At 38.3% G+C, this 19913-nt stretch overlaps 1 protein-coding gene across 12 annotated transcripts in view; it reads right to left on the bottom strand.

Moving 5' to 3' along the window:
* Window positions 1–19913, bottom strand: part of KANSL1 (KAT8 regulatory NSL complex subunit 1) — a 177732-nt gene that overhangs the window by 37810 nt on the left and 120009 nt on the right. For 8 of the 12 annotated variants that reach the window (XM_086357142.1, XM_086357145.1, XM_086357141.1 and 5 more), the window contains 2 exons: window positions 18533–18674; window positions 7185–7289 (listed from right to left, as the gene is read on the bottom strand). In XM_086357142.1, coding sequence (XP_086213268.1) covers window positions 7185–7289; window positions 18533–18674 — 247 coding nt within the window. The remainder of the gene's footprint in view (window positions 1–7184; window positions 7290–18532; window positions 18675–19913) is intronic. The other 4 variants (XM_086357146.1, XM_086357147.1, XM_086357152.1 and 1 more) reach the window with 1 other exon arrangement.

Genomic DNA, 19913 nt, shown 5'->3' with positions numbered 1-19913 from the left:
GCAGTCACTGCAATGATATGGATCAATAACCTAAATACTCAACATCTGAGGCATAGTTACAAAATGTGGTATACAAAATAAGAATATTGAAAATAATCATAAGGGTTAAATCCAAAATATTTTTAATAGAATTTTGGTGACTAAAAATGTACATACACAGAAAACAACAAGGTAAAAATAGTTGTTACAAAGGCAGAATAAGACGAACACTGAAGTTTTCTTTATATTTAGATAATATTTTTTAGAGAGAGAGAGAGAGATAAACCCAAATATCCTCCTGAATGCTAGTGAGGATTTACTATTCAGTGAACACCTCAAAAGGCCCAAACAAACATTAACATTATGGTACGACAAAGAACAAACAATTTAAAAATTCAGGCCGGTGTTAACTAGCAATGTGTAACTCCAGCCATGTTACAGCTTTCCTAGATTTCAGAAGTTCTGCGTTAGATGAAAAAAGTTGCCTGCCAATGTGAAAATGCTGTGAATGTGAACTTTCTGGTACTGATCTGAAGAATCAGTCAACTTTATATTCACTTAACACAATAGCTTTTAGCATTAAATTACAAGAGATCTGGTTTATACATCTACATGTTTTCACAAAGTCCCACGTTTAAGTAACAGGTTGACTTTCCATTTGATTAAGATTTACTTTCTAGGGATTATGGAGAACTAACCACCAATCAAGACACCTGTCAAGACAAAATGTTGCCATTTTTTAACAAAATCTCATTTCAAAACAAGTTTAACTTCCTTAGCTAATTAACCTATTTTTTTTCATGACTACAGATGTATAGTAAATTTAAAGGCCATTAATCTTCAATGTGCATTTTATTGTTTTTCTTAGAGAAACCTGAACTTTACTGGGGGTAATTCAGTCCCCAAATTAAAACAGAAGTCAACAGGCAAAACATTATTTAACACAGAAATGTTAGTGATACAGAAGCACACAGCAATTAAGAGCAAGAAAGTCAGAGAAGAAATGTGCTTGGATTTCAGTTTCAACCATGTAAGTAAGCGCTGAATATTTCGAAGGGATCTGCTTAGAAACCCTGGGATATTCTACGTGTAATCACCCTCAAGTCCAAAAGCAGGGCACTGGGGCAACTAGGTTCATCATCCACTCTCAAATTCAAAGAGCTTAAAATATTAACCCCAATCCTCTAATAGTGTTTCATCTAGAAAAATACAACTCACGGTCACATGTAATTTTATTTGGTGCTTCTTAAATGCATTCACATTGCCTTAAGAAAAAGGGAACACCCCTTATCTTGCAGTCTGAAAGGCTTCAAAGACAGAGTAGAGGATTATTAACGAACACGTCACAAATATTAAATCCACACACTAACATAAGCTTGACTGTTAGTTACTATTGCAGTGGTTTACATCATTAGTATTTTCAGGACACTAAAGCATGAATCAGGTACTTGTCATCCAATGGGAAAGTGTAAATAGGAGCTGTTACAGAGTTTCTTTCAAGCTTCATGTGATGTTCAGACACACTCTGAGGGTACATGCATCTGATGCCAGGGAGAGTAGAAAACCTGAGTGGTATACAGAGTACTTCTCTAAACCCCACTTTTTTCTAAAGTAGAGCCCCAGGAGACTACCTTTTGGGGCTATCTTAGAGTTAAAGGTAGCAAGGAGGGTTACTAAAGTGATTTTTTCCCCTGATTGAAAGGGTCAGATGTATGGCATGAAATGATTAACACAGCAGTTAGATTCCATTTTGTTATTCCTATAAAAACAGGCATCTGTTTGATTCATTGCTCTATCCTCTTGGCCAGAACAATTAAGTGTCACAAAGAGCCCTTAAAGAAAAACTAGATTAAATTAAGGCTTATTGGGGGTAGGTTTTTCTGGGGTATAAGAACTCATGTCCACTAAATTTCTTTTACTAAAAAGTAGAGAAAGTAAAACGGTAAAAAAATCAAAAGGCACACAACTTAAAAACACACAATAAACCTCTAGATGTGTAATGTAAGACATATGTGTATGTATCTTTTCTTTAGTCATTTAAGTAATGCCATACCATCATTTGCTTGAAATACCATTTTTCTTTGTCTAGAAAAATTAACAGTTTTGTTCTGGTTTGTTATTACTTTCTGACAAACGTTATCAAAATGGAAAGAAAAGGCTACCTGGATAAAGAGAATTCAACTTTCATTCCCAGGTTAAAATGCTCTCCATCTCAATGATAACCAGCATAGTTTCGCTTAAAATAAACAAAATATTGTTGGTCCACAAAGAGTATACCAGTCATTTTCACGAACTAGCACCATGGTCAAAAAATTGTGCTAAAGTGAAAATAGAACTTTCCACCAAGCTACTTACCGAGGCTTCAACTTCTGTATATGTAAAATGTGACGATGTGCCTCACTTTCCTGTCTCTATACTGAGGTTAAAATATAAACTATAATTATATTAAAACAACCTTGAACTATCCATTTCTAAAAATTAAACCAGTATAACACAAGTCCAAAGACTACTAAATCTAATATTTATATTTATCAACACTGTTGAAAATCTTTCTACTGAACAGTAAGAATTTATAAGACTATTTTTGCAATTACTTATTTATCCATAGCCCAATATGCACTAGTGGTAAAGAATCCACCTGCCAATGAAGGAAACTTAAGAGATACAAGCTTTGATCTGGGTCAGCAGACCTTCAATCTGGAAGGGCATTGCAACCCACTGCAGTATTCTTGCCTGGAGAACCCCATGGACAGAGGAGCGTGGTGAGCAACAGTCCAGGGGGTCACAAAGAGTCAGACACAACTGAAGCAACTTAGCAGGCATGCAACTTATTTTAAAAGTCCTAATTGGTCAGAGTTTAATTCTGTGGATCAAATATTCTCCACCCAGTATCTATCCAGAGAGAAAGAGAGAGAATGAGTGTGTGTGTGTGTGTGTGTGTGTACACATGCACTCAGTCACGTCTGACTCTTGGTGACTCCATGGTCTGTAGCCCACCAGGCTTCTCTGTCCATGGTTTTTTTCAGTCAGGAATACAGGAGTGAGTTGCCATTTCCTCATCCAGGGGATCTTCCCAACCCAGGGACCAAGCCTGCGTCTTATGCACTTCCACACTGGCAGGCAGACTCTTTACCACTGAGCCACCTGGGAAACCCCACGCCTCTCAAAAACCCTCACAGGGCCAACGCACCCTTCATTGTCCCTGGCTGACTACAAAACTTCAAGGAAAAGAACCTTGTTCCTGTGTTACCAATGGTAGGAAGATTATACCTTGCATGTTTAAAAAGAAAAAGTAACAGTTTATATTTTTGTATGCTTTACTTCTGGGAAAGGTTCACTTGTTAACCCCATCAATTCTACAAAATAAGGAAAGGATAAAAGAATGAGACTTATTTTGCAAATAGAAGCAAACAAACAATGACTGCATTGTCAAAAGCCATAGAAGCAATTCTTTTGGTAAAACAAATAAAAAACTCAAACCTAGTCTTTTAAAATATATATACCCAGTAATTAGCTTTCCTGTAAGAAAGAAGATATAAGGAAATACACATGTATCTTCTCATCTGTGCAGCAGAAATATAGGAAGGAAGGATAGATAGTGCAAAAACTAGTGAAACTGGAAGGAGGCTGGAACACAATGGAAAAAGGTGGAAACAGGAACAGGGCTGCAGTCTCTTGCAAGCTTTAACTCTCAGCACTGCAGTATGTTTCACACACTCAAAAACTAATGAGTATCAACTACTGTGTGTGTGGGCAACAAGAAGTGAAATACTACAGTGACAAAAGAACCTAACTGTATTACAAAATAATTGCACACTCATACTGAAAGGTGTGAAGAGGAAAAGAACTAACATAAGTATAACTTCTGGAAATAGTTATTTTGACTGTATATCACTGAGCTACTGTACTGTATACAATATTGTACTCTAGTTAGTAAAGATATTTCTCACAGGAGTATAAGATGGCAATTCTGAAACTACTTTGTATGGTACTAGGACTGAACAAGTAAGTATCAGTAAGGAAGGAGAAAGAGACTGGTGTTAGATTGGTATGGTAAGAAAGGAGGAAGGGATTGGTGTTCGATTGGTATTAGTATAAACTCATGGTTTTGAGTGCATATACAGATGGGTAGATAACAAAATATATATGTGTGTCTAATGTATTTCCTAGCTGTGTTGAGAAGTCTCAGATAGGAGCAATGGCACCAAGTAGCAGTGAGCATAACAAGTATCCAGACTGTAGTCTCAAACATCTGGTCTCCAATAAAAAAGAACCAGGGCTGGAATAAGTACAATACAAGATGAGTCCGGGATATTTTTGGGTGGAGAAAGTGAACACTTAAAATACAAGGCGGGCACACTGAAAGGACATGGGCACCAATCTGAAAAGAGGTCCCAATGCCAAAAGCTGAGACACTTGGAAGTGAATAATGAACAAGAGTAGTACTTAATAATCCATAAAATAAAATTAACAACCATAAAAACATTTCTGAAATAAACTAACCAACTAAATAAATAAATTCTTCCTAGCAGAATTCCAATGAACAAACGTGGAAAACAGAAAATCACCATTTAGTCAACACCACAGTAATGACCACTGCAGTAATTTTTGCAGGTAAAATCTATCAGTGGATGATACAACTGTGGATTAAAATATAATAAGCAACAGAAAAATGCACAGCACCCCTCCATGACATAGTCGTTAATTATAAAGGAAAAAATACTAATTTACTGGCATGTTATCACCTCAACCAAGTGAAAAAGCTATCACCACTATCATGTACCCCTAATATGGTACACTGAGAAGGGGACAGTATCACTTTTATGATATTACTACAGGGGGAAAAAAAAGGCATAACCTTTAATGGGAAAACATCTGGTGACTCCAATCTAAGCAACATTACACAAAATAACTTACCAGCACAGTTGGGTCAAGGTCATGAAAGACAAAAACTGAGGTGTTCTCACACACTGGCTGAGATGTAAACCACTATACGGAATATAGGGTTTTGGACCAATTGCGGGATGGGGGCGCGCACACATGCACGCATAAGTGAGAAAATGAGTGAAAGGGGAATAAAATCTGTAGTCTGTATGAATGTTAATTCCTGGTTTTGACACTGAACAATGGCTATGCAAACTGTTAACACGAGGAGAAGTTGGGCGAAGAAACATGCAAGGACCCTGTACTGCTTCTGCAACTTTTCTGTAAGTCTAAACTCAACTTCATTCATATACATATCTATTTGTTTTTGTTAGATTAAATAAAAAACAAGACATGGGGAAAATTTTAAAAATGAAAGAAATAAAAAGTGGTCTTGGAATTCAGAAGGAAAAATTAATTTTGGTATTGGGAGAAATAGAAAAAGGGAAGGAATCATTAAGATGGAGGTCTGACCTAGGCTCTAAAGATACAAAAGATTATGAAAGAACAATGGCTTCATCTTCACTACAGAATTAAAGAGGTAATTCAGACAGCATTTTCAACATCTTTGTAAGTTAAATTTCCAGTTACCTTAGTTGTAAAAGGCATCAGAGCTGCACGGTCTCCTAATTTCCAGTAAGGCTGCATAATGTTGTACCTGCTCTGGCTGCGCTGTCTTCAGAGTTCGAAGCTGCTTTTAAAATTTTAAAGTTGGCCAGCAAATTTGGAATACTCAGCAGTGGCCACAGGACTGGAAAAGGTCAGTTTTCATTTCAATCCCAAAGAAAGGCAATGCCAAAGAATGCTCAAACTACCACACAATTGCACTCATCTCACACGCTAGTAAAGTAATGCTCAAAATTCTCCAAGCCAGGCTTCAGCAATACGTGAACCGTGAACTTCCTGATGTTCAAGCTGGTTTTAGAAAAGGCAGAGGAACCAGAGATCAAATTGCCAACATCCGCTGGATCATGGAAAAAGCAAGAGAGTTCCAGAAAAACATCTATTTCTGCTTTATTGACTATGCCAAAGCCTTTGACTGTGTGGATCACAATAAACTGTGGAAAATTCTGAAAGAGATGGGAATACCAGACCACCTGATCTGCCTCTTGAGAAATTTGTATGCAGGTCAGGAAGCAACAGTTAGAACTGGACATGGAACAACAGACTGGTTCCAAATAGGAAAAGGAGTTCATCAAGGCTGTATATTGTCACCCTGTTTATTTAACTTATATGCAGAGTACATCATGAGAAACGCTGGACTGGAAGAAGCACAAGCTGGAATCAAGATTGCCGGGAGAAATATCAATAACCTCAGATATGCAGATGACACCACCCTTATGGCAGAAAGTGAAGAGGAACTCAAAAGCCTCTTGATGAAAGTGAAAGAGGAGAGTGAAAAGGTTGGCTTAAAGCTCAACATTCAGAAAATGAAGATCATGGCATCTGGTTCCATCACTTCATGGGAAATAGATGGAGAAACAGTGGAAACAGTGTCAGACTTTATTTTTCTGGGCTCCAAAATCACTACAGATGGTGACTGCAGCCATGAAATTAAAAGACGCTTACTCCTTGGAAGGAAAGTTATGACCAACCTAGACAGCATATTCAAAAGCAGAGACATTACTTTGCCAACAAAGGTCCGGCTAGTCAAGGCTATGGTTTTTCCTGTGGTCATGTATGGATGTGAGAGTTGGACTGTGAAGAAGGCTGAGCACCAAAGAATTGATGCTTTTGAACTGTGGTGTTGGAGAAGACTCTTGAGAGTCCCTTGGACTGCAAGGAGATCCAACCAGTCCATTCTGAAGGAGATCAGCCCTGGGATTTCTTTGGAAGGAATGATGCTAAAGCTGAAACTCCAGTACTTTGGCCACCTCATGCGAAGGGTTGACTCACTGGAAAAGACTCTGATGCTGGGAGGGATTAGGGGCAGGAGGAGAAGGGGACGACAGAGGATGAGATGGCTGGATGGCATCACTGACTCGATGGACATGAGTCTCGGTGAACTCTGGGAGTTGGTGATGGATAGGGAGGCCTGGTGTGCTGGGATTCATGGGGTCACAAAGAGTCAGACACGACTGAGCGACTGATCTGATCTGATCTGACACAACTGCATGAGGGACACTGTGCTGCCCTTTCAGGAATTCAGAGTTTAAGTTACAAAAGGCGATACAGCCACCCTCCTTCAGCCACTGTAAAGATCCTTATTACAGAGAATAAACTGTGCTGAAGCTATACCCCAAATTCTCACTCATTTCCCCCTTTCTGTCTTTTATACTTACCAATTTATCATTCCCATGATCTGTCTTCACCTCAGAACTAAGTGGAAGAAGTAAGTCTGTTGTTGTGTGCTCTGGGGGAGGCGCCTCTCCAAGAACTATCAACCCCTGCAGGGCAGAGAGAAAAACAGCTTAAGTGGTGTAAGTTACAAATTTAATTGGAGTTAATATCAAGAGTTAGGGGCAGGGGATTGATTTGTCAGAGGCCCTTTCTTTATCCTGTGGTTTTGAAACAAAACAGACCACCAGCACAGCTTTGCTCTCCCAAGAGTGACTTCAACAAAAGCCTAGCAGTAGCCATGAGTAAGGCCTAAGACTCAAACCCAAGCTTCCCCTTTCTTCCAAATCAATGTTCAAACCGACATGGCTTGTAGCATCTTTCCAGATCTGGAGTCTTTTTGAGAATATGGTATCTTATCCTATATCATCAACCAGACTATACCATATTAACAGCAGCAATGCAGTTTTTTCTAGTTAACTTGATCACAAATGTGGCCAAAGGATGACAGAACTAGAAGTATTACAATGAGGAGCTAAACCAACTCTATTGAGCAACCACACCCACTGGGTGACACAGAGGTGTTAACAGTCTCTACAGTAAGTATATGAGAAACCAAAAACTAACAGAGTTGTTCCAAACACACATTTCTTACAAGCATAAGCATCACTCTAGATTAGGTTATTGCTCCACAATTTCAAGTTCAGATTTTACATTCATCCCAGATAATAATAAATATAAAAAGAAATTTTAAATGATCCCATAAATCCTTTCCATAGCTGGGATGGGCCCAGCTTGGTTTTAAAGGCAGAAGTTATTTGGTTGGTGTAAAAGTAATTGCTGTTTTTGGAATTGTTGAACTTTGCCATTTGATACTGGAAAACATTCTTAAAATGAATGTGGTTACATTATACATCATTTTAATGTGCATTTCTCGCTTTATGTTTTCTTGCTAATGACTTATCACTTGCTGTTTATTTTATATTTATTTTAGGCTATAGAAATGATATTAGGTAAAAAGCAAATTCAAGGGACTTTCTTATTCAAGTTCAAAATGGGTTGTAAAGCAGCAAAGACAACTTGCAACATCAGCAACGGATTTGGCCCAGGAACTACTAATGAAAGTACAATGCAGTGATGGTTCAAGAAGTTTTGCAAAGGAAAGCTTTGAAGATGAGGAGCATAGTGGTCGGTCATCGGAAGGTGACAACAACCTACTGAGAGGATCATCGAACCTGATCCTCTTAGGACTATATGAGAAGTTGCCAAAGAACTTAACATCGACCATTCTACAGTTGTTCAGCATTTGAAGGAAACTGGAAAGTCTCGTAAGTGGGTGCCTCACGAGCTAAGTGAAAATTAAAAAAAAAAAAAATCGTTTTTGAAATGTCACCTTCTCTTATTCTACGCAACAAAAAAACATTTCTTGATTGGACTGTGATGTGTGACGAAAAGTGGGTTTTATATGACAACCGGTGATGACCAATTCAGTGGCTAGACCAAGCAGCAGCTCCAAAGCACTTCCCAAAGCCAAACTTGCACCAAAAAAAGGTCATGGTCACTGTTTAGTGGTCTGCTGCCCAACTGATCCACTACACTTTCTGAATCCCGGTGAAACCATTACATCTGAGAAGTATGCTCAGCAAATCGAAAAGATGCAATGAAAACTGCATTGCCTGAAGCTAGCTACCACTGGTCAACAGACTGGGCCCAACTGCGCACTGCACAACCAACGCTCCAGAAGTTGAACGAAACGGGCTACAAAGTTTTGCCTCATCTGCCGTATTCACCACGTGACCTCCTGCCAACCAAGTACCACTTCTTCAAGCATCTCAACAAAAATTTTTGCAGGGAAAACGCTTCCACAACCAGCAGGAGGCAGAAAATGCTTTCCAAGAGTTCACTGAATCCCAAACAAGGATTTGTACATTACAGAAATAAACTTATCTCTCGTTGGCAAAAATGTGTTGATTGTAATGGTTCCTATTTTGAGTAATAAAGATGTGTTTGAGCCTAGTTATAATGATTTAAAATTCATGGTTTGAAACCCATAATTACTTTTGTACCAACCAAACAGCTTACTTTGAAAAACAAACAAAACAACACAAATGAATCTTCCATGAACGCACGTAGAGGCAGGCAACATCAGGTATGGCACTGTTAACACAAAGACTGGCCTGCAAGAGACCAGGCTTTGTGTCTTTGGTTCTCTAGTTGAGAAAACAAGGAGATCTGACTGATTAAGAGGCTCTAAGTGGGAAATTTGCATTAGAATCACTTGGAGGAAACCTTACTAAACTACAGCTGCCCAGATCCAACATCAAATCAACTAAGAGTCTCTGGGGTAAGGAGCTGGTTATTCTGTTTTTAAAAAGCTTCCCTGTAAGTCCTAGTGCAAGCTCGGAACTGAAAAATACTAGACTCAATCCTTTGACTCAGCATCAGAATCTCCTAGAGAACATCCTAAAACATAGATTTTAGAGCCTAAAGATTCTGACTATATCAAGTGGAGCTCCTCAGGTCATTATGACATAGGCTCTTGAGAGCCAATGGAACCAGATGATCCTGTCCCTCGGGTTCTTCCTAATGCAAAAGTCCCTATGAAATAGATGTAAAGGCAATGGCGAGAGTTGGAGGGATGGGGTGTTGGTTAGCTTATAAACAACAATGGAATTTTACCTCAGCTTGAAAGGAAAACAGATCTCCATCCCCCCCAGCCCCCGCCCCCAGCCCCCATCTCCAGTAAAAGAAACAACAGTTCCCTATTCTGGAATAAGACTATACCTAGCCCATATAGAATATGGGGTACAGACTCCTCAAAAGAGGGAGAGATTATTAATAAAGCAAGAAATATTGGCCCTAGCCTTCAGAATGGGGTTTCTCTGGTTAAAAACTTCTCCTGCAAAGTATTTTCTTGTTTTAATCACAAGCATAAAATAGACTTCACAAACTTTACCATTTCAAAGTAAAAACTGTTAAAAAAAAAAAAAAAGCAATATTTTATTTTGCACAACATTCCCTTCTCCAAATACAGCATTCAACATCTTTGCTGCTTAAAAGCCCAAACCACCTCCCCATTTCCTATGTAAAGTTAGCCCAAACTCATCTTGGTATTCAAAGTCCTCCATAATCTGTCCCCGCCTTATTTAGCTATCTCCAGCTACCTTCACAGTTGGACACTAATCACATTATCTCCTAGAAAATGTCTGAATGTATACGAAGTTGTTGGTGTTGAGAGGTGGGGGTTATAACAAAGTAGTAATACCCATTCACTACCTGTTCTTATGTCTTTGTTCATGCCGATTTCTGCCTTTTTCTTACATTTATCTATCCAAAATGCCATGTATCCTTTCAAAGAGCCTGTCAAAGCCAAGTCTCACCTCCTTCCAAGAAAATGTCCCTAGTTAACCAAACCCCTTCCTTATTTTCTTTATCCACACTGCCAGGCTTTTTAAAGCTTCATGATTTTATTTTTACATCCTGTATATTTAAATCTCATTTCCGGAGCAGAACCTTAGGCCAAATTATGTATTTCATTTATTGTTGCCTCAATTTTCTGCTTAAATGTTAACTAATTGGTAAGGTCTTTGAAGACTTAGATAAAATACAAATATTTTTGTATCTCCCATATTCCCTAGCAGAGTTATACATCAAGAAAGAAAATGTACAATAATTTTTTTTTAGTTTTAAGTTAAAAACTCCATTTAGTGAGAAAATATTAAATTATTAATTAAAGCTAGGAGCCTAAATGAAACTATTAGATATAAAGTTACACCATAAATTTTTCTTAGGTGAGAAGGTTAAGTCAAGATAAAACAGACAATATTTTTCAAAGGGAAATTCTTTTCCCTTAAACTACCCAATCATTTCCAAAAAGCATCTGAGAGACTACAAAGACATCCTCCTGCGAAAGCTTTAAAAATCCTAGAAGAGACCATTTATTCTCCATCAAATTCTAGAGACCCAGGGAGGATGCAGGTTGAAGGTCATGTCAATAGGCCAAGGCAAGGTAGAACTAGGGATACAAGCTGGGTTAGTTAGATCCAGCAGAGACATTACTTTGCCAACAAAGGTCTGTCTAGTCAAAGCTATGGTTTTTCCAGTAGTCATGTACGGATGTGAGAACTGGACCATAAAGAAGGCTGAGTGCTAAGGAACTGATGCTTTTGATTTGTGGTGTTGGAGAAGATTCTTGAGAGTCCTTGGACTGTGAGGAGATCAAACCAGCCAATCCTAAAGGAAAATCAGTCCTGAATATTCATTGGAAGGACTGATGATGAAGTTTCAATACTTTGGCCACCTGATACGAAGAGTCAACTCATTATAAACGACCCTGATGTTGGGCAAGAAGACAGGAAGAGAAGGGGATGACAAGAGGATAAGATGGTTGGATGGCATCACTGACTCAATGGACCTGCGTCTGAATAAGCTCTGAGAGATGGTGAAGGACAGGGAAGCCTGGCGTGCTGTAGTCCATGAGGTCCCAAAGAGTCAGACATGACTGAGTGACTGAACAACAAAGTTAGAACCAGTTACTCTTTGTTTTTGCTTTCATTCATTCAAATCAAGCCATCATTTCTCCATTCACCAACATTTTTTAGGTGCTGGGGGTACAGGATAAAAGACATATCCTTCTACCCATGCCCACCCCTGCCCAAACTCATCTCTCAAAGTGCTTAGAATTCTAATAGTGGGACAAAGACAATCAACAATATATGAGTAAGTAAAATTTACATAGCCTACTGGTGGTGTTTAGTCTCTAAGTCCTGACTCTTGTGACCCCAGGGACTGTATGTAGCCTGCCCATGGGATTTCTCAGACAAAAATACTGGAGCAGGTTGCCATTTCCTTCCTGAGAAGGAAATGGCATTCTTCCCGATCTAGGGATCAAACATGCATCTCCTGCATTTGCAGAGAGATTCCTTACCAATGAGCCACCAAGGAAGCCGATTCACATAGCCTATTAGAAAGTGTTAAAATGCTAAAAAACTAAAGAATAGTGAGAGAATTAAAAAGTGGCAATAGGTTCTCTTTCGTATTAGGCAGTCTGGGTAAAATGCCCTGAAAAAGCGATTATTTGAAAGAGAAGGAACAAACTTTGGGAATATCTGGAGGAAGAGCAAATGCAACAGTTTCAAGGCTGGAGTCAGCTTTGTAAGTTTTAGGACTGTAAGGAATTTTGTATGCCTGAAGTAAAATCAAAGAGTGGAGTTTGAGTGTGGGGGTGGGGTGGTACAGGGCCTTCAGAGTATTTCAGCTTTTATATTCAGATGGTAAATCACTGGAGTTTCAAGCAGAAGTGGGAAATGATCTGACTTACAGTTTAAAAGGATCAATTTGCTACTCTGTTGACACAAAGATGAGTGGAGAGCAAACAGAGAAGCAGAAAGAACAACTGCTTAGACCAAAGTGATTGGATTTAGGATATATATATTTGAAGACAGAATCAATCAGTTAGGCAAGTATGATTCCTGGGATGGGATGGAAGGGAGTCAGAGACTCATTCAAGGTTTCCAGCCTCTGCCACAACAATAGAGCTCCTATCTGTTGAGAAGTCTTTTCAATGCACGTTAGTTTTAATCAAATCTACTTCTGTAAATATGTACTCAAGTGCTATGCTGATGTAGACACCATTCATATATGCATTCTTTGTCTGACCACCAAACCTATGATATGTTCATTATAGCATACAAAACCAACCATTACATCTTTACACTGTACCTCAAACCAAAAAGGATAAAAGCAACTAAAAGGAAGATGGGTAAATAAAAAGTATACAAATAGCTAAAATCTTTTCACTCAGTGAAATAAGTGAATAAATGAGATAAATAATGAAATAAATTTCATTCAGACATTTACTGAATGTCTACAATGTGTTGGGTGGTGTGAAACCCTAAAATAAGAAAATAAATAAAATACATCCCATTCATATGGAGTTTACCTTCATCTACCTCAGACAGACAGGTAGGCAAAGTATTACAATGACAGTGCCCTAACAGAAGTTTATAGAAGGTGACGTGAGAGCTGAAAAGTGGTAGAGTCCAAGAGAGAGACGGACCGAAACAAGGTCTACATGATTATTTAAGTTTTCCTAAAATAGACTTAATACAGTTAATAGTCATGAAAGGAAAGGTCGCTGTGAGCGAAGAAAAATCCATAAGGTTCCACTCCACACCTCTCATGGCAACCTGAAGCTGGGATTCCCTAGCATTCAGGGTTTACACTGGGTAAACATTACATGGCTGTGGCATCAGCCATGAGTGGCAATAACCTCAAGACCACTGCACTCTAAGGCCAAGGTGAAAAGTCCAGGAGAGTCTCCCCACCCTTTACTACCACTCCCTAAGTCAGAATCAGGACCATGCCTGGATCGTTCAGACCTACAGAACTCCTACACAGGACAAAAGAAATTGGGAAGGCTCATGGTAGTATGCAGTCCTAACAGATCCTTGCAACTTATTTCTCTGTGGAAATACAAGTCTATCCTACATCCTACATTTAAAAATAGCGGGGCGGCGGGGGTGGGGGGCGCTGGGAGGAAGTAAAATTGAAAAAGAAAGAAATGGTAGCAGAAACTGTGCTAAGCCTGATTACAAAACAGGGCAAAAGCAAGCAAGCTAAAAGGAAAGAAAAGAAAAAACTAATTTGTATAGAAAAAACCCCTACGAAACCAAAACACCTCTTCATCTGTAAAACAAAATTAAGATGCAATTTCACATACTTATTTTCCTGCCCATCTTAGATAGATCAGTGGGTACACTGTAGACCAGCTCCACAAGATTGTCTTGGGCTACGTAAAGGTCATCCTGGGCTATGTAGGCAAGACATGGCTAGCCACAAGGCCTTAGAACTCCATTAAGATGGACTGCAACTATTTTACATCAATTCTGAAGACAAGTATTTCAGGTTATTCCCATTCAGCACCTTATCTATCATAAGTTTCATAGTTCTTCCACCTCTCATTCCCAATTAACACTTTCATCCTTAGCAAGGCTGTGGAATCTGACAGATCAGTCAAAACAAAGGTTAAAAAAAGATAATATTTTGTACTAGATATGAATGTTGAAGATTGTGTGTTAAGAGAAAGAAGTCTCCCTTACCAACAGAATCTTCTTGGTCCCTTGTGTGTTGACCTTCTTCAATAAATATGCCTAAGAGACATGATGAAAAGGATTCCACAGCAGAATGCATTAGACAGGAAATGCTTTGGGGTCAGATAAATTTAGAGCCCTGAGTTCAAATTTAGCTCTGTTTCTAACAAGCCTGTAAGCTGTTGCTTTCTGCGTTAAGTAACACACATGAATGTACTTGTATATAGTATGCACTCATGGTACAGATGCTATTTTCCTTTCTCATTCTAATACATGGGAGTATCTTTTTAAAAAATAAAAGCTGATTGAATGTGCAAGTTAAGACGTAATAGTATGAAGAAGAGCTCCTAGTAACTGTACCCACTCTCCAAAGAGCAGCAGGAATCACTATTCTTAAACAGACTAATAATTACCAGCCTGTAAGAGAAAATTGATACTTATCCAGTAGTCTCAAATACTTTCTTTTCTGGAATAGGTTACTTTAAGGAAATTAACATGCTAAAGAGTAAATCCAAAAAAGAAAATCTTACCCGCCAGTTCCCCATCCAAAGACAAACTATAACTGTACAGCTGACCACCAAACCTAGATTTCATGAAAATGCCTGTAGAACTCTGGCTAACTTTGGAGAATGGGAAAGGAAAACACCAATCTCTTTACTAGAACACAGGAGTTTTAAAAAATCTCCCATTTAAGTAACTTATAAAACAGTCAAGCATTTAAGGCAAGTGCTAATTTGAACGACAGTCAGAATCTCAAATCTCAGCTTGGCACTCATTTAGCTGTATGACCATGAACTTGATCTCTTTGACTCTTTATCTTTAAATTGGTGAATAACAGCAAAATGTTTAGTACAATGTTCAGCACATAGTAAATGTTCAAAGCCTTCTGTCACTATAGTGATACATGAAGATCAGACACAAGTTAATTATCTTTGGGGAAAATTCTAGTGCTTGCCCCCCAAAATCTGTCACCTAGAACCTATGAATGTGACCTGATTTGGAAACAGGGTCTTTGCAAACATCATCAAGCTAAAATGAAGACAGAGGAACAAAGAACCATTTAGTATGGGCCCTAAATCCCAACTTGATTGGTTTCCTTGTAAGAGGGAAATTTGGAGACACAGACACACTGAGAGAGAAGACGGAGGAAGAAATTGGAGTGATGCAGCTATAAACAAGAGGAACACCAAAGACTGCCAGCAACCACCAGAAGCTTATGAAAAGCCAAGGAAATTTTTTCTCTCAGATCTTCAAAAGGAGCAGAGTCCTGCCTACATCTTGATTTAATTCTAGCCTCCAGAGCTCTGAGAAAATAAATGTCTGTTGTTTTAAGTTTACCATCCAATTTGTGCAACCTTGTACGGCAGCCCCAGGAAACGAATACATTTGTTTCCAAAAGACATCATATAAATATTTAATAAAGCTGTAATTTTTCCTGATATATTATTTCGATTATTGTTCTACTTTTATTCTTCCTGTCAGAATTTTTAAGACTTGTATTTATACTGTAGACCCCCCCCCCCAAAAAAAAGTACTATAATCTAGAATGTCTTGTTATAAACCATGAAACTAAGGCTAATATGTGTTTTCTTCCCAACATTAGGACAGCTAAGTCAGAACTAGAATCAAAAATGGTATACCAAGTCCAGGTCTGGTGTAGTAACATTATGCCCTGAATGATTAAAAAACCCATGGATAATCAATATATACATAAAACTTCAAATCCATCACTTTCCAGATATTCAGAGATAGCTAAGACTTTTGATATAGTTTGAGGGCAAAGGGAGAAGGGGGCAACAGATGATGAGATGGCTGGATAGCATCACTGACTCAATGGACACACATTTGAGCTCTGGGAGATAGTGAAGGCCAGGGAAGCCAAGCATGCTGCAGTCCATGGGAATGCAAAGAGTTGGACACGACTTAGCAACTGAACAACAATAAGAAGACTTTTGATAATTTCACAAAACTGCTGTCATTACTACTGAGTTATGAGCTAAAGAATAAAGCAGGAACCAAAAGTGAGAATCTTCCCACACAGGTAGTGAGATTGTAAACTGAGGCACACTGCCAAAGTACTTCTCTGAAATATGCATCAAAAACAGAAGTATCCGTGCTGTGACTCTGGTAAAGATACTTACTATGGCAACAAAGGTCCGTCTAGTCAAGGTTACGTTTTTTCCAGTAGTCATGTATTGGTGTGAGAGTTGGACTATAAAGAAAGCTGAGCACTGAAGAATTGATGCTTTTGAACTGTGGTGAGACAGTTTGAGAAGACTCTTGAGAGTCCTTTGGACTGCAAGGAGATCCAACCAGTCCATCCTAAAGGGAATCAGTCCTGAATATTCATTGCAAGGACTGAAGCTGAAACTCCAATACTTTGGCCACCTGATGTGACGAACTGACTCATCTGAAAAGACCCTGAAGCTGGGAAAGATTGAGGGCAGGAGGAGAAGGGGATGACAGAGGATGAGATGGTTAGATGGCATCACTGACCCGATGGACATGAGTTTGAGTAGGCGCCAGGAGTTGGTGATGGAGCCTTCCCTACCCTGATGGACAGGGAAGCCTGGCGTGCTGCAGTTCATGGGGCTGCAAAGAGTCACACACGACTGAGCAACTGAACTGTGACATGATGGTGCCACTCTTTGAGTTTACTAGTAGTTTTATAATGAGGACCATATATAAACACACAATACATATAGTTGTATACAAATATAATAGATACAGCAACAAATATGACTGACTACTATTCTAATAATCTCAGTTATTACTAAGAGACTCCAGTTCTCAAATATGAAAATTCTCACTTAATTATTGGCTACAAAAGTCTTGACACAGACACTGATGAGGTGTCCCTAACTGAGCAAGAATGTTTTTCTCTTCAGAATAGGCATATTCAGCCATCTCCTAGACATTTTTCTTTAATCACCATTCTAGCTGATATTCTGCAAATCTCACTTCATTTTCTTAGTGAAAAAGAGCTAAGGAAAGCATAATTTTACCATCCTCTGTGAATATTTTTAGGCTTAATTCCTCATTTGCTCTAATTTTTAAAGTTAGTCAGGATTTAATATGTTCCCTATCCTAGGGGAACCCATTTTTATTATTATTATTATTTTAAAAAAGGTTAAATCCTCTGGACTTTGCCCTCAATTATATTATGTTCCAATGAACTTTTGGAGAATTACATGTAACTCTATCTGGGGAAGAAGCTCAAAGAACACTCCAGTATAATGTTTGGAATAAAAACTTATATAATATATTAGGGAGGCTGCAGAACTTTTACTTCAAACCCTCACTCTTCTGTTCATCTTGGCAGTTAGTCACCCTTTAACTTTTGGCCTACTAATTAATTTAATGCATGCAGTTCACAATTGCAGTATATAGCAGTTTTCTTAAGGCTTTGACCAGCACTAAGGCGGGACAAAAAAGTGTCATGACACTTATTTTTAGGAGCAGAAGATGCTTCATCTAGACCCACATGTTCAGTCCAGGAGTTCACTGCATCAAGCTAATACCAAAAGTACCTTGCAAGAAATTCAGCACCACGAAAGGAAGATATTTATTTGTCCCTGAGTTGCCACAAGGAGAACGGTGCTGGTACACAGGAGGCACTCAACTATTTGCTGAATGGATTTCTTTTCCATGTACATCGATCCCCCAGTCAAACCCCAAATAAGCAGAGGACATTTTTATAACTTGATTTTTCAGGAGAAAAATTATACAAACATCACTGTTAAAGACAAAAGCGGTATGGTAGGAGTCAATCCACCACAAATAGGACAAGGAAAAAATGAAATCACCAGAGTCTAATCTTGCCTGAATTATCTTTCAGAAAAAAAATCCATTTTTCCTCAAGAAAGCAAAGGAAGCTAAGCAGCAAAACAGAAACACATTTTAGTTTAAAAAAAGAAAAAAAAGACGAAAACCCTCAGTCATCACCACTTTTTCATATATATAACAATTATGCAGGTATGGTCAATGGCTTACCTTAAATCGTACCCACCTTCCTTTGTTCCCTGTTAGCCCAGATACACAAACTGTTTTGTTCTAAACCCACATTCTAATCTAACATTATATTCTAACAGTGTTGTCTGCATTATGCTAAGTAACACCAGGCTCTTAAACAAATTAAACAGCTATATCAGATCATATTAAATCATTCTCTTTGACATAGTTAAGAGTTATTGAAGGATGGGGAACAGGGGATAATGATAGTTTTTAGCTGGGCTGAAAAAGACCAGACACTTATCCCTTACCTTATTAGCACGTATCTGTTTGTAAATATCTGTTTGCTGCCGAATTCGATATTCCAAGTCAGAAACATGAGCCTGAAGCCAGTTCCAGCGGCTGACAATAGCTGCTCGGTCTGCAGCCCATCTCCATTCTGACCTGCGCCTCCTAAAAGGAAATAAACTGAGTGAAATTCAAGAGTAGCAGTAACATTTATGCTAAATGGGAGTGGGAAGGTTTTAACGTCTAAATACCCTTATACAAACCAACCTGAGTGTCAAGAAAAACTCAAGACTATGTGTATATATGTCACAGGCCACGTGGATAATAAAACTGTTCGCATATAAATACATCCCAAACTAACTAGCTGAAACTGCCTTCCAAGTATCCTGATCTGGCGGCAAACAATTTTTGTGAATTTTTAGAATTTCTCAAGAGACAGAAATATTTTCTACTTCAAGACATATAAAGATTACAGATCTACACAGAAAATCCAAGACACCACCAATTATAAAACTAACTAAGGCTTCAGCAAAGTTGCGGAGTAAAGATCAACATACTCAAATTAACAGTGTTTCCAAAAGTCAACAAGTAGAAAATATTCACTTTTTAAAAAAGCACTATTTACAACACTAACAATTGCTAACTTCATATACTAAATATCTTTGCATAAAATGTAATAAAACCAAGAGACCTACTTAAATGGTGAGAGATTAAGATAACAATTTTCATATCTATTTACAGAGTCAAATAAGCTCCAATCAAATTCCCCATAGGGCTTTTTGTTTTTTTGTTTCTTTCTTTGGCCCCATGGCTTGTGGGATTTTAGTTCTGCAACCAGGGGTTGACTTTGGGCCCTTGGCAGGGAGAGTGCAAAGTCCTAATCACTGGATTACCAAGGAGTTACCCCCCTCTCCTGGGGTTTTTAATGGAAGCTTACAAACATTCATTCAAAAATTCACATTAGGAAGAAAAAGAAAAAAAAAAAGACCAGCACTAGAGAAATTCTAAAGCAAGTATGATGAACATTCACACTGCAGATGTAAGATAAGCTATGATGATTAAGGCAGTCTAGAAAGACAAAAAGACAGTGGGACAGAATACAGAACTCCTAAACTTAGAACTGGATACATGTAAGAGATGGGCAGTCAGAGCAGTGAGAAAGACTGAATTATTCAATAAATGGCATTGAGATGCCAGTTCTTTACATGAAAAAAGTAAAATTACTTCCTTTCTTTATGATATAATTCCCTAGTTTTGGAATTCCTAAATCCAAAAAGCTGAACTTAACAAGATTATCTTTGAAGCTTCAGGGCAGGGAAGAATTTCTTAACCTCTTTTAAAAAACTGAGCTAACTTTCAACAAACTGCAAAATATTTAATAAAGTTAAAGGCAAGCAACTGGTT

This window comes from Bos grunniens, chromosome 19 (genome assembly GCF_055505025.1).
Source record: "Bos grunniens cultivar Pamir isolate PY7600 chromosome 19, Bosgru_T2T1.0, whole genome shotgun sequence".
Classification (NCBI taxonomy): Eukaryota; Metazoa; Chordata; class Mammalia; order Artiodactyla; family Bovidae; genus Bos; species Bos grunniens.
This window is presented reverse-complemented; position numbering and strand designations above follow the sequence as displayed.